The sequence below is a fragment of the Lingula anatina genome, chromosome 6, assembly GCF_051362555.1.
Source record: "Lingula anatina isolate TDL-2025a chromosome 6, LinAna3.0, whole genome shotgun sequence".
NCBI classification, from domain to species: domain Eukaryota; kingdom Metazoa; phylum Brachiopoda; class Lingulata; order Lingulida; family Lingulidae; genus Lingula; species Lingula anatina.
This window is the reverse complement of record NC_141772.1, coordinates 1,215,385-1,229,476: the sequence shown is the minus strand read 5'-3', so window position 1 is coordinate 1,229,476 and position 14,092 is coordinate 1,215,385. Positions and strand designations below refer to the sequence as shown.

Sequence of the window (14,092 nt, the reverse complement as noted above, 5' to 3'; positions counted from 1 at the left end):
CAAATGATAAAGATTTCCTTACAATATCAAATGGCAATGGTACTGCATGAGACTTCTGCTGATAGATGGCGCTGTGGTGTGTTAAGGACAAGTACGTAAGAGTTGTTTAGTCTTTGCATCATGCTTTATAATTATGGTCAATTCATAGAGTATCTATATGCCATCCTGCTTTGGTGGTGTTTCAGCAAACACAAGCCTTTTAGTTTTACCAAATCCAAGATTTAGTTCATAAACAATCTTTATTTATATTGTCATGAACCAAGGGCCGCTGCCGCGGTTCTCAAAGCCGCCTCACATTTGTACAACTTTCGTTCATTTGGAAACCCTGAGTTTTTGTAAACATTTCATTTGTTTATTTTTCTGGGGAGCAAAGTTTCTTCCAGCAGTATGGAACTATCGGAAATGGAATTAAGCCCCATAAAACTCTGGAGAATAAATCAGTAAATAAGCGGCAATGTTTAGGTTTGCTCTCCGAGGAAATGCCACGGCATGTTTATAGCAAATGGAAGCGAGTTGCCGCTAGAAAATTCAATACACACACACTGCTAGGTAAATACAATTACTGGCTTTGCCACGTTGTTTCTGCTGCAGTAAATACTCCATTTTTCCATCATCTATTTTCTAGCTTGGCTGATCAAAAGGAAAAAGAAAGAAGTAAATATTGGTGCAATTCTGTCTCAGATCTAATGATTATTGGTTAAGGCCAAGTCAACAAAGTTTTTCCTTCCATGAAACAATTCTTATCATTTTTTGTTTACGCATCATTTTTACTTTATCTTAATTAAGTGCTTTAATTCCCTTCATCTTCACTTGTCAATTTACATTGTCCCTTCCATACATTTATGATCCACTATATTGTGTGAAACAGGGATAAAAAAGAACCTAACATTTTTGTCAAACCACAAATGCCCTTACACTACACACAATTTATATTGTGCTTTCAAAACCTTTCTGCTGTACTGAGTCTAAATAAATAACACTTTGAAATGTATGGCCATTTTCAAGATTAATTGCGAGATGGCAAAATAAAAAGCGGTGTAGAAGTCTGCTCTCTGACATTTACTCAACTACTTCTGGGTCACACATAGAAAGCTAGCAACTTCCTCCCCTTTTAGTTCCACAATAATGACATTGCTGAACAACTGAACAAACAATAACAACAGAAACACCGAGGGACTTGAAACATATTTTATGTACAACTTTTTTTTTACTCCAGACCTCTTGTCATTAAATGCTTCACAAATCAACATGAAAATTATATTTCATGTAACATTTGTTCCTCCTCCTACATAAAACATAATCAAAAACATTTTTTTTTTCAAATGTTTTATGAATCATAAGCTAATTTTAGCCTCTATTTAAGGTATTTCTCTGCATCACTTATTTCTTACATTTGCATTTCAACACACATGAATAGTAAACAATATACATAAATAATTCATTGCAGCCTCTTATCAAGTCATAATAGTAGATGGAATCTTGGACAAAGTTTACACACTGAATATAATTTGTACAAACTGTTGTGTTCTTAATATAATCACACTATTTATATCTGTAATATGTAATTGGGGAGGGCCGGGTTTGGAGCCCCTGTCATCTTTTATTCAAAACTTCAATTAATACCACACTCCACAGTGTGTCTGGCCCTAGTACCTGTTCTGTGACATCAAGTACTCTGACTAACATTCCCATGTCCCCAAGCTTCAGCCCCTTATCTCTGTGAAGACAAGAGATGGCTATCACTCTCATTTCTCTATACAACCACGATTAATCACCTATCTCAAGCTCTAAATACCGCCTTCTTTTAAACACCCTCCCCCTTTCCTCTCCTGCAAGATTGATGCTTTTCTCCCCAGTTCTCACCCTCTGATAACAAGTGAGATGACATCTCCATAACTTTATATATACACAGATCCAGTAGCCCTTATCTCAATATCCCCTCATCTCCATTACTGTAATTATACACCTGTGTGAGAGTTATTTACCTGACCTTAAACAAGGGGGTATATACACTTAATTACAGTCCGTGTTTCCTGTCAATGCTAACTAACGGCTCTCCCAGAAAACATCCCCGCCACTCCCAGAAAACATCCCCGTACATTCTGAAATGAGCATTTCACCATCTCTTAGTAATTTTTTGCCTTCCATTCAACAATTTTATGTCTGATCTCATTATTTAGAACAAGAAGAGAGAATGCAACCAAAGGCATCTGATTCTAATCCTCCTGAACTAAATGAATAGGAATACTTCTGCAGAGAGATTCAGAGGGTAAAAATCCTTTGTGATAATAAATATTGTGATATACTTATTCAGTTGCCTTTCAAACAGTAAAACCCTCCTACACTGATAAATAATTAAATGGCCCTTTTATCAAACCAAATTTGTTTTTACTTTCACAAAAACAATTGTTCATTTGGTCCTTTGCGGAACCCCTTCTTTAAGATTTATTCAATCACTTATAATTCACTTTAAAATATATTGCTTTATTAGGCTGAATGTACTTAGTCTTGGCAATACACTGCATGTGGCACAGTGTCTCTGCTGGTGGTGACATATTTAGGCAACAATTTACCTGAGGCACAAACTAAGACCCCATTCCCACAGATTTTAGATCGATCTATCCCTGTGGGGAGTCTCAGTAGATTACTGTCAGCTTAGCCGGCTTAAGTGTCTGTCCCGCCTACTAAAAGCTGTAAGGGGGTGATTAGCTACCATGCGTGCTCGGCTGACATCAATTTAGCGTGAACCCCCAGGGAGTTAGGTCGATCTAGATGGATCGATCTAAATCTATGGGAATACACTCTAACATCCACATCATAATGCTTAAGACAATTTCAATTTGCCAGGGGAAATGGAAAAAAAAAAATCAACACTTTGGTTAGTAAATTAGGTTTGAATTCTTTTCAAATATTATAAATTATATTTGGATAATGAGGTAATAAATTTAAAATGATAAGTCAATAAAAAAAAAAATCTGAAAGCCTGAGATGGTAAGAAATTCTAAGAAACTTTGACTTTGTAAATTATAATGAAGTGCGCCATTTTTAAGGACTTCTATTTTTAAAAACTGTTTACCCCAATATGTTAATGTACAGAATAAAACTTTTTTTGATAAATAATAATAATTGTGTAAGGAATGGTCTTACACAAACTTAGACTTTTTTATTTTAAAATCTAAGTGAAAAAGCCTTATATTCCACAAAGATGCCGCATCATTCGCAGATCAATTATCCCTCTCCATACATTATCACACTCCATACAAACTTGCTGAGTTTGACGTTAACTTACAAACCAACAAAATTATCAACAAGTTTCTTAGTGGAGGTAATTATCACCTGAGAATAGCGGTCTACCTCCTAGAGTTTGCCAGTGGAGGTAAGACCACAGCAGGTGAGTTAAGTCACAGGTAAACTGCCAGTGTTCTCCCAACTAGAACTACTTTATCTTGGACACTGGCAATGTCACTCACGGCTGACAAAAAAAAAAAAAAAAATGCACTGCATGACACCTTTGGGGGGAATTATGATTTACAAACGGATCTGGTTCTAAACAGCTTACACCTAAAGGTGAATTTCAACTGAATATAGACTAACTTTAAAATCTCCAGACTAGTTACTTTACCCTTGGATTTTTACATCATTGTCCCGTGCTCAAACCTCCAAAAGTATTTCTAATTCTATACAATTTCGACAAATTAATATAGAAACAATTGATCAACTTTAATCAATTTTTCTACTGATTGGGCCGAAAGTTTAACTTGGGTATAATTCTTTTTTAAGCCAACGTTACACCGCTCAAAATGTACAGAAATAAAATCATGTAAGTAATCAACATCATAATGACAAAAAAAAAAAAAATAATAAAATAAATAAATAAATAAATAATAATAATAAATAAATAAAATATCAAAATAGGCCCAGGAAATTCCTTAATGCTGACATCCCTGTATGTAAGACAGGACCAAGCTACATGCAGCTACCAAGCCCCAGTTCTATATTAAAGTTAATCAGAACACGTGATGTACCATGATGTACGCAACCAGACAACAATGAAAATTAACACATTTCATGATGCAGGAATATTTTGGTAATCTCCCAGACATATTTTTTTACTTGGGAGTAAATATGTCTATCAACACCGGAACTGCTGTTGAAGAAGCTACCGTACCTTGCGTCTCATTTATCATTTGGTATATGAGACATTTTATTACTGTTTCTATTTACATCTTAGTGAACTGTCTCATTTGAAGTTTTACTGTAGCATCCAGGTAGTGTTACCTCCCCACTCCCCCCTTTGATCATTTGCTCTTAATATTTGATTACACACAAACTTTACTAATTGATAATAATTATGCAATTTCAGTGACTAAGATATTGCTATGTAATCTATATTTATGAACAACTTTAACATTGCCAAATGTATTTAAGCGACAGTTCCATTCTGATTTCTTTCCATTCAAGTGACAAACAAGTGCAAAGAATTCCTTCCTACTTGGGATCCTACATTTGAAAGTTCACTTAGCGTTTTACGTCATTTATTCCAACAAATTAATAAATGCATAAATATATACACTATCGTCACCAAGATCACTTCGAGGAAGAACTACGTTCACCCAGATTTTAAGACGTCACTGTAACATATCTTTTTCTTTGAATTTATTTATCATCAATCTTCATTAAACATAAAGCATCCATATGCATCATCTTATTGTCTGTTTTCTGTAAGTCAGTAATTTATTTTTCATATGACCATAAATCTTGTCCGTGTTTTGTTATCTGTTTAGAATTCAAGTAGTTTTGCTCCCCAATTGTACGAAAAGTGCACTGATATTGAATCTGATTGTGAACAACACCAGGTAGAAGTCATCAGATCTCTCAGCTCAACTCTCACCTTTGTGTCAGTTGACGTGAAATATTACGTCATATTTTTGGCATTTTTTTGCCACAATGACAGCTAGATTGACGTGCTAATTTTAAAGTTTCTAGTAATCAGTACCATGGGGCAAAAAGGTGAATTGAAAACAGTTGAGGTGTTAAAGCCATACTAAATGTGTTAAATACTGATAGAGAAAAAAATAAATAAAATAAAAATATTAAAATAAATAAAATCCTGGAAATTTTAGAGATTTCTCCTTAATTAGCAAGGTCCACCTTTTTAATTTTGATGCTGTGAGTGAAATTCACTAGTTTCCATTACATCAGCACATCACAAATCAGAAACTTGGACTTCAGGAAAAAATTACTATATGAAGATCTATGACACTTTTTGTAACATCTATAATATCAGGCCAGTTGAGTCAGTTGGAGAGCTAAAATTGTACCAAAAATGATTGTCTTGTCTTACATTGTGTATTACCTGTATTTCTGTTCTCAACAATTACCTGTATTTCTGTTCTCAACAATTACCTGTATTTCTGTTCTCAACAATTACCTGTATTTCTGTTATCAATAATTACCTGTATTTCTAGCTGACTGACGACCTGCATCTGGACTCTCGCCTGAGCTGTGCTTCTATCATCCAACTGATGTTCATTATTGATATGTCTGTAATAAAACAGTAACAATACAGTAACAATGTAATAACAGTTACAATACAGGAATAGTAACATCACTGTATAAGTAATTATACAGTTACAATACAGTAACAGAAACAAAACAGTTACAATACAGTAACAGAAACAAAGTAACAGTAACATCACTGTACAAGTAATGATACAGTAGCAGTAACAATACAGTAACAGAAACAATACAGTTACAGTAACAATACAGTACAATCTGGATTCCTATGTGCACTGTTGAACTGCCTGTTTTAAAATCAGTACAATAGAGGAACATTACAGTATCATTACATAAAATGGTAACATTTATTCCTATTACTGGGTGTCACCATGGCAGTGGGGGTACCGAACTGGATGCGTCCACTTTGACAAATATTTACATGTAACTTCACTTTTTTTATCTTCCTTTCACAAGTTCATCCCCTGCTGTTAAATCTCAGATTTTAAGTTAACAAATTAGCCATATTCATCACGGTTGACCCTATTATATAATAACCAGGTTGATTAAGCCGTCTACCTCTCAAAGCAGTCCAGGTCAGATAAGTGTACTGCTCAATGTGAAAAGAACCTTATTGTGTTGCAAATAAAAAAAAAATTAGTTACGGCAATAAAGCAGCATTCAAAGCCCAATGCTGGCCTTTGTTCTTGAAAAGATAAATCTCACAAACTGTCAACGAAATGCCAGTTGCCGACAAACAAACAATAAACATGCAATGTTACAAAAGAAGTCATTGATAGTGCCCTGATGGAAAGCTATAGAAAACATAGTGTCCTATCTACAAAGGAAGCAGTGAAAGCAATGCTTTATGTTCAGTAAATATTCAATCTCCATTAATTTTAGCTTGGTGCCTCTTTCGAGAGGAAAAATTTGCATCCAATAGTCCACTGGATGACCTCATAATCCACCAATCAGGACAAGGAATACAATAGGCCTTTTTTTACAAAGGAGACGAGCAAATAACCAGGGCATTGACTTTGTAAACAGGTTCAACTGATTATAAAACTTCCAAAATAATAGAATCAATTGTTACATGATAGTGACTAAACTGGTTTTTGTCTTGTAAATGGATTTTTATGTGGCACACAAGTTAATGTTTTTTATTCAAATATTTCTGCATTAAATGAATTTTTTTAAGCATGCTTGATTGAAATTCTTTGTCAAGCATGGCTGTCCTTCATTGCCTAAAGTTTAGGTTTCTTTTAAGGTTGACAAACTTCCGGAAAAAGTTTTCATTGGTTTTTGGACAGAAATACGAGTACTAATTACAAAATAAATAAATAAATAAAAAGAATATACATTGCATTAAAATGGCCAAGTTTTGAAAATCTTGCATATTTCTCTCACAAGTAGAGTTGGGGGGTAAAGTGATGATAATTTGAAACAACATTTGACAATAGCTTCACAGACTTAAGATTAGCAATTCTAATTTTTTTTAATTTCGAAAATAATGCATAATGAAGACTAGAAAATCTAATATTTCAGAATTAAATGATCTGTTATTTTGGATTCAATTATCTATTTTACATATGATAACACACTTTTAATGCATTGTAATCATTATGTATAAAAATGTAATTATACAATAGTTATTCATATGGTACAAAACAAGGTCATTGACCATTTCACGGTTCTTTGACGTATCACACTGCCCACACCCGAGAATGGCCTTGTGGGAAAGATTTTAAGAATGCCGATGAATACCCCTCGATTACGCAAGGTAAGTAGAGATTTTGACTGCAACGAGACTTTCTACATAACACCTGTCATTTGTACAGCTGGGGGCAGCACGTTACACACATTTGTGGGAGATAATTAAGCGCAGTTAAATGGGTTCTCATTTTAAGTACTGAAACACTACTTTTTTATATGCTACAAATGTGAAAAGTGGATAGAACTTCTCCACAATGCGCTATGACCCTTCAATCCTGAAATAAGTCAATTCAGGGAATTCTTATTATTAAAAATAAAATTCTCAATTATTGCTACTCTCAAAAAAAAAAAAAAAAAATACAATTAGGCCTAATTTCAAAACTGCATTAATATTGAAACATAACAAAAAAACATTCAATTCTAACTTTATAACAATATATTCTTCATTACAAATCCCTCCCATGTGACTTCTCTTGTACACAAACCTTACAAATTAAATACAACGAGCATAATATATGTGAAGTAAAGTTGACATTGCGCGACCCCAGCCTAAAATAGTTTTTCTTAGAACCAACGTGAAGGCAACTGAACATCGTATCAATTAGCTGCAAATCACAGTAAACATAATATGGTGTCAATTAAGAGGGTGACTTAATCAGGATGCATTACTGCCAGTTTCACGGAACCCAGGAGTCTAGGATACGTATTACCTGGGAGGGAGGGAGTGGAGTTTAGCAGAATTTAGGCTTCGTTCACATGGAAAGTCTATTTTCTAAAAATCTATTTTCTATTCGTGGTATCTTGTAATCATGGTCCCTGTGCCCTGAATATCCCGCGGCGTAATTACTGGCAGCACAAGCCAGTTACTTCCAAAGCTGTAATTAATTCTCGGGATATTCAGGGCACAGGGACCGTGATTACAAGATACTGCAAATAGAAAATAGATTTTTAGAAAATAGACTTTCCATGTGAATGGGGTCTTAGGCTGTGTTCAGATTAAAAGTTAACGTTAAATGTAATCAGCTTAATTGTCTGTCACGCCCCCGTGAAAAGCAACATGAACGACATCATGGACCACAAAGTTTTCCCCGGCTTTACTAAAGAACTTAAAAGTTATGAGTGTGTTCTATTAACATCTTTCTACTTTTGGTAATGATGTTTCTAAATCTATAAAAAACAATTTTTTGTTGTTGAGTTATGAAAAACTTTGCCCTATGACATACAGCTCAGACTAAATAACCAACAACCTTTGCATTGAGCCCAGTTCCCAATAAAAAAAAAAGTGAAAACAATCTTTCAACAATTCTAACTGTCAATGACCAATTGCACCAAAATTTATTTCATATATTAACTGCCTTCAACCATACGAGATGGGTCACAGCATTGAAGTTTATTACAAATATATGCATAATTCAACAATATCTGCACCCAGATCAGCCTGCCCCTCCCTATTTGTCTATTCATGAATTCTTGCCCTATCTCTCCTTGTGAAGGAGAACACAGGTAGACCATTGTTTGGCAAAGAATGTTTATGGAGAAATCATACCTACATAGACGGCTGGTTGTATTGTTACGCATCAGAATGAATGGGTTTTTATTTATATTTGATGTTATTTATTTGGAGTTGTCAGGGACATACATCTTGGACAGGGAATTGAGGGACAGAACTGGATCAATAAAGGACACCGTGTCTGACTACGAGGAGCTGAACTGAGAGAGGGGGGCACAGGGTCTCGCTGCATAAATATGTACCGAATTTTGAGGCCCTTTTCACGCCATGCTTTATGCTTTTTTGTAACACATTCTTCTGTTTGGTCTTAACGTGTGCTAATTACACTAGGTTTTGTTTTTAGTTCCTTTTCATAAATTTGTTTTTACTGTTTGGACCAATAAAAAATAATTCGGTTAACTGGCTATGGCAAGTGTGGGGATGCTGAGTACAGTAAAAACTTGAAAATTTACTCATTCTTGAAAATTTTGTAGGAAAACAATTCTCCACCAATGTAATTTTTTAAAGTTTAATATTTTAAAAAACTTTGTGTGTAGGTTTTATTTTATTTCATTTTTATTTATCTATTTTTTATGTGGGAATTCTGGATAGCAAGGTACTTAGAAATTTTTGAATGGTATTTTAATAATGGCTTCTTAAGTTAAAGACAGTTTCATTTCAATTTTTTATTTCACCTACATTCTTTTTAATAAAACATACTGTTACTTTAACATTCTAATTTAATAATCTGAAAAAATTTCAAACACTTTATAAGGGGCTTTGTTATTTTATAGAATGCTTAATAAAAGAACATTGTGCAGGGGTGGATTGAGGCTGTCTTCTGGGTCTTCCGGAAGACGGTCAAATTTCAAAGTTTACATTGATGATTACCTAATTTTTTCTGTCGGAAGACGGTCAAAAAATGGAGGATGGATCAACAAAGATAATGTGGAAGACTGTCAGAAAATATCTCTGGATTCGCCCCTGTTGTATAAAAAATATAATCATCATGCACAGTTGACTTACTTTAAAAATGATGCGAAATCATCACAGGGTGTGTCACAGCCGGGCCACTTACATACCCCGTGACCATATAAGGGGTGCGTCCCTGGAGCTGCTCCCCCGTCTGGTTTCAGAGGATTTAACAAGCCTCCTGGAATAAAAATAAACATACATACAATTAAAGCTAATAAGGTTATACAGATGCATCTTTACAGGATTACTTATTATTCGTGAAAGTTTAAACTTATTTACGGTTCTTTTACATGCCAGTGACAGAGCATTCACAGTGACTTTTAGAGGCCCAATGCTGTCACTAAATAAGTCTACTGAATGGATTGAAAATTTAGCTTACTAACTTTACAGTGTTATCAAGTTAGACTAAAACTTTAAAAAAATAATAATAAAATAAAAAATAAATAGCTAAGAAATAGTTAATAATGTATCTGTCAAATAGAACTGAAGTCAATGATCTAACGCAGCAGCCTCAAAATACTGATCACTATCTATAGAACAAATTAAATATAAATCTTTTCCCTATTAATTAACTTTCAAAAAAAAAAGCAATGAATGCAATCTAAAATATAACAGAAAACAAGCATACTTGAGCCATTATTTGGAAAGTAAAAATCCTTGTAGGCAAATCCCATATGCATGTATGGGTATCTAAACATCGTGATGCTAGCCGGACAAGCACCTAATGCACAACTAACTATTGACAATCAACACCTTATTTATCAAAACCCTGCTTGATTCTGCTTAATTTTTACGTATGCCTGTTTCCATGGCGATACACTGCGATGGCCTTGGTGTTAGTATTTATATCTCTGTCTTGTGACACCCCTGTCAGTGTTTTTAACAAGTGCATATTTAAGTTAAGGTAATAAACGTCAATCTACAACAGAATTCCTTGGACATAATAGTATAAAATCATTTATCGCTATCATTTTCAGGTCAAATGTCTAATCATGCACTGAAATTTATCCTCGAGCATTGTTTATCACATGATACTTAAAATAGCATAATTGGCTTTGTTAAGTGTTTTAGTGACAATGTCAGTTTCTATGGTAACATGTTGAAATAATATTTTATATAACAACAGGATGCAAAACCAAAGAAACATAACATGTGACAAATACACCCTCACAGAAACTTCCTCCGAGAAATAAGAAAACCAGGAAGAGGTAATATTTACAAAAACCTGTTGATGTCAGTTGCTAAGATACTTTATTATATGCCAAGAGGAAACAAAACCAACTGAAAGTAACATAACAAGTGACAAATATCCCCTCAACACTTCCTCAGAGTAAAAAGAAAACAAGGATGAAATCATTAATCGGACACAGCCATGTTATGTGACCATCTTTTCAAAATTATCAAAAGGCCCATTTTCAAATATGGCAAAATTTTCAAAGTGAAAATAAATTATGCCAGCAGGAGATCGTCTATCGCCAAAATTTTCAAGCCTGACTAAATTTTCAAGTATTTACCACTACTGGCTTATCTTGGGTCAGTGTAAAATGATGGTCTTAAAGTTAAAACCATGTTTCTGTTTACATCCCTCAGTGAGCTCTGTCTCTGAATTTTTAATTCAAGATACATACCCGCTAGTAGAAAAGGATCGTTAAATCCATTAGGCAGGAAAGAAGGGAACGATGACGGCACACCACCAGAGACGAGAAGTTGATTCAGTCCATTTGTGGTGCCATTTTTTAACATGGTGTCAGTGTCTTCGTTGTGGTCTCTGTTTCCAGTGCCGTGACCTTGACCTGATACCTCCTTCCATAACTGTTGTAACTCCGCCGGAGACATTCCTACAATGAGAGAAATCAAAATGTTTCAATTTTACACCTGATTATTGTTCTGTTGGACAGTGAAATCATCTAAACCTGTTGATTTTTATTGATAGTAAATAGCTGAAAAAAATTATTCTTCCAAATAAATCTGAATAAAAAACATGAACTAGATTGACCTTTTGTTCAAAATGAATTTGCTGACAGAAGATGCAAATAAAATTTCATACATCATATTTGGTTGACAGAAATATCTTCATTTTTTCTAAATCGTTGACGCGACACAATAACATCTTTCATAATGCCATGAGTTTCTACTATTTATAATATTAACTGTCACCAGAGGGTAAAGTGTACAGAAGAAGAGAGGGAAGTGGACCTTGTAAAATTCTTTAAAATGCAAATGGTGAAGGTGAACAGCTCTACACAGGTGTGGGGTGAGGGCAAAAATACAATACCCAAACCTCCGGATATCTACATAAATCAGATATTTCATTTCAACAGGAAACCTTTCTTCTTCCTCCCCCCCCTCCACCCTCCCATATTTTGTACCAGTTACACAGGCAATACAAGCCCCCTATGGGACAATGGATTAATATTATAGTCACTGACTGCTACCCAAGCAAATAAACACAAGACAAGTCCGTTTCCCTCCAAATAGTATCTGTACTCAGTGACCCCACGGACCCATTACCCAGTCACTAAAATGACAGATTATCACCACGTTGGAAAATAACACTATTACAAAAATAAAAAAACGGCACCATCCTGGCCTTGACATCATAAGTCATTTTCCCATAGTATCAGGATCTGCAACAAGTTTTTTTACAGATTTTCAAATCTGCAAATGAAAGCACAACCTACGACATATCTAGCTACAAGGCAAGAAAAGGATTTCAAAAATGAAGAAGATCCCCTGAATTCCCCATTCACTTCACAAAACCCAGCAACTTTGGGTATCATCCTTCACACATAAAAAGGAAGAAATGGACCAAAAAGGGATAGAGTATCATCCCTGCATAGTAACTTCCAATCTAAGTGTTTCTAACTGGCACAAATCTCACCTCCTTAACTTAACAACTTTGTAGTTAACACAAATTGTTGGTGAGGCTAAATGCACAACAGAAAAACAATAACATTTCTTCATTTACAATACTTAAACTGGGAGTTGACTCATGATAACATCAACAAGTCACTACGGCATACTTCATGTTATGCATTGTTAAGTTCAAGTTCCACCCATGTAGCAGTCCCAATTTTTTTCTTTCACCATTATTTAGGTCCACCTTCTCATGCTTACACCTTGGATTGGCGCAAAAATGCTCAACTCTGCAACCCAATATTTAAGAACTGCCAGCCTGCCTTGCCACAAAATAAGTCAGATATAACTCAACTTACAGAGAGAGATGAATAAAAGATCTAAATAATGTGTCATTTGGATAATATATCTTTTTCTTTCTTTTTGTTTTACTCAAATCACCGTCTTATCACTACCAAACTTGCTCTAAGGAAAAAAAGCAATAAACAGCCAAAAATATTTTCACACATCTTGTATAAACTCCACAACTACCCAAGGCCTTGAACTTGAGTTTCTGTACACAAAAGGCGGACAAATATCAAACAAATTATCACAGCCCCCTTATCCTGATTTAGTAGACAACAGCCAGTATACGCCAAGATGAGATCATCTCCCATTGATGGAAACACACCATGAGTAACCCTAGCTACAGCCAGGTCGACCTCTGTCATGAATGAACCTATTTCACTCACACGTATATTACTATATTACGTATATTACCCATGCCCCAGACAATGATACGTAACAACAGTCAGCAGACAACCTGAACGACTGGCCATGGTCCAAAATTACGACTGTTGTCGGCACGCACGTCAGCTTTGTGAAGAAACCAGCTCCCTTCAACCTGACACAAACAACAATTAAGAGCCTTCTGACACCGCACCATCACTAGATATACACCACCCACCACCACCACTACTTCTACTATGGGGTTTCCAAATAAAATACCACAGTTTACTTAGGGTCATCAGCCTGCCCTGATGCCTTACAGTTGATATTATTGTTTTATTGAGGCTGTTAATTGTTATTTATAATACCTTGACGTCAATGAGGATGAACCCAACTTGAAGTGTGTATCTGCCCTATAAAGCAACCCTGCTCTTCTTACGCCATATTATTCTAAGGCGATTTGCGTTCGGTCGTCATGGAGACCAGACTTTTAATGTTTGTGTTGATTTTGAGATAGAACTAATATGTTCAGTACGTGGAGAACTCTGCAGAGAGCCCTATTATGGGTCAATCTATTACACAAAGAATTGATAGTCACCATGGTTACATGAAAACTTATAATTTCTGTTGGGTGACTTGGTATTGAGACCTGTAAATTGTGTTTATACTGTAGGGATATTGAGAGATAAGAGCGACAGGATTCCCCCGAGATGTGTGGATATTGTAAACATAATTTAATGTTTTTTTGCCACATGTGGGTGTTTGTGCAAGTCTTTCTCTCTCTCTCCCTCTCTGTGCATATGCATGTACTAGTAACATACCATGGGCATTTGCACACATTGGCAAGAAAAAATA

General features: G+C 35.1%; 1 protein-coding gene across 10 annotated transcripts in view; it reads right to left on the bottom strand.

Annotated features, from left to right (window-relative positions):
* LOC106162444 (uncharacterized) overlaps positions 1-14,092 on the bottom strand; it is a 61,411-nt gene that overhangs the window by 20,901 nt on the left and 26,418 nt on the right. For all 10 annotated transcript variants that reach the window (XM_087014470.1, XM_087014473.1, XM_087014465.1 and 7 more), the window contains 3 exons: positions 11,302-11,511; positions 9,725-9,851; positions 5,457-5,544 (listed from right to left, as the gene is read on the bottom strand). In XM_087014470.1, the coding sequence (XP_086870596.1) occupies positions 5,457-5,544; positions 9,725-9,851; positions 11,302-11,511 (425 nt within the window). The remainder of the gene's footprint in view (positions 1-5,456; positions 5,545-9,724; positions 9,852-11,301; positions 11,512-14,092) is intronic.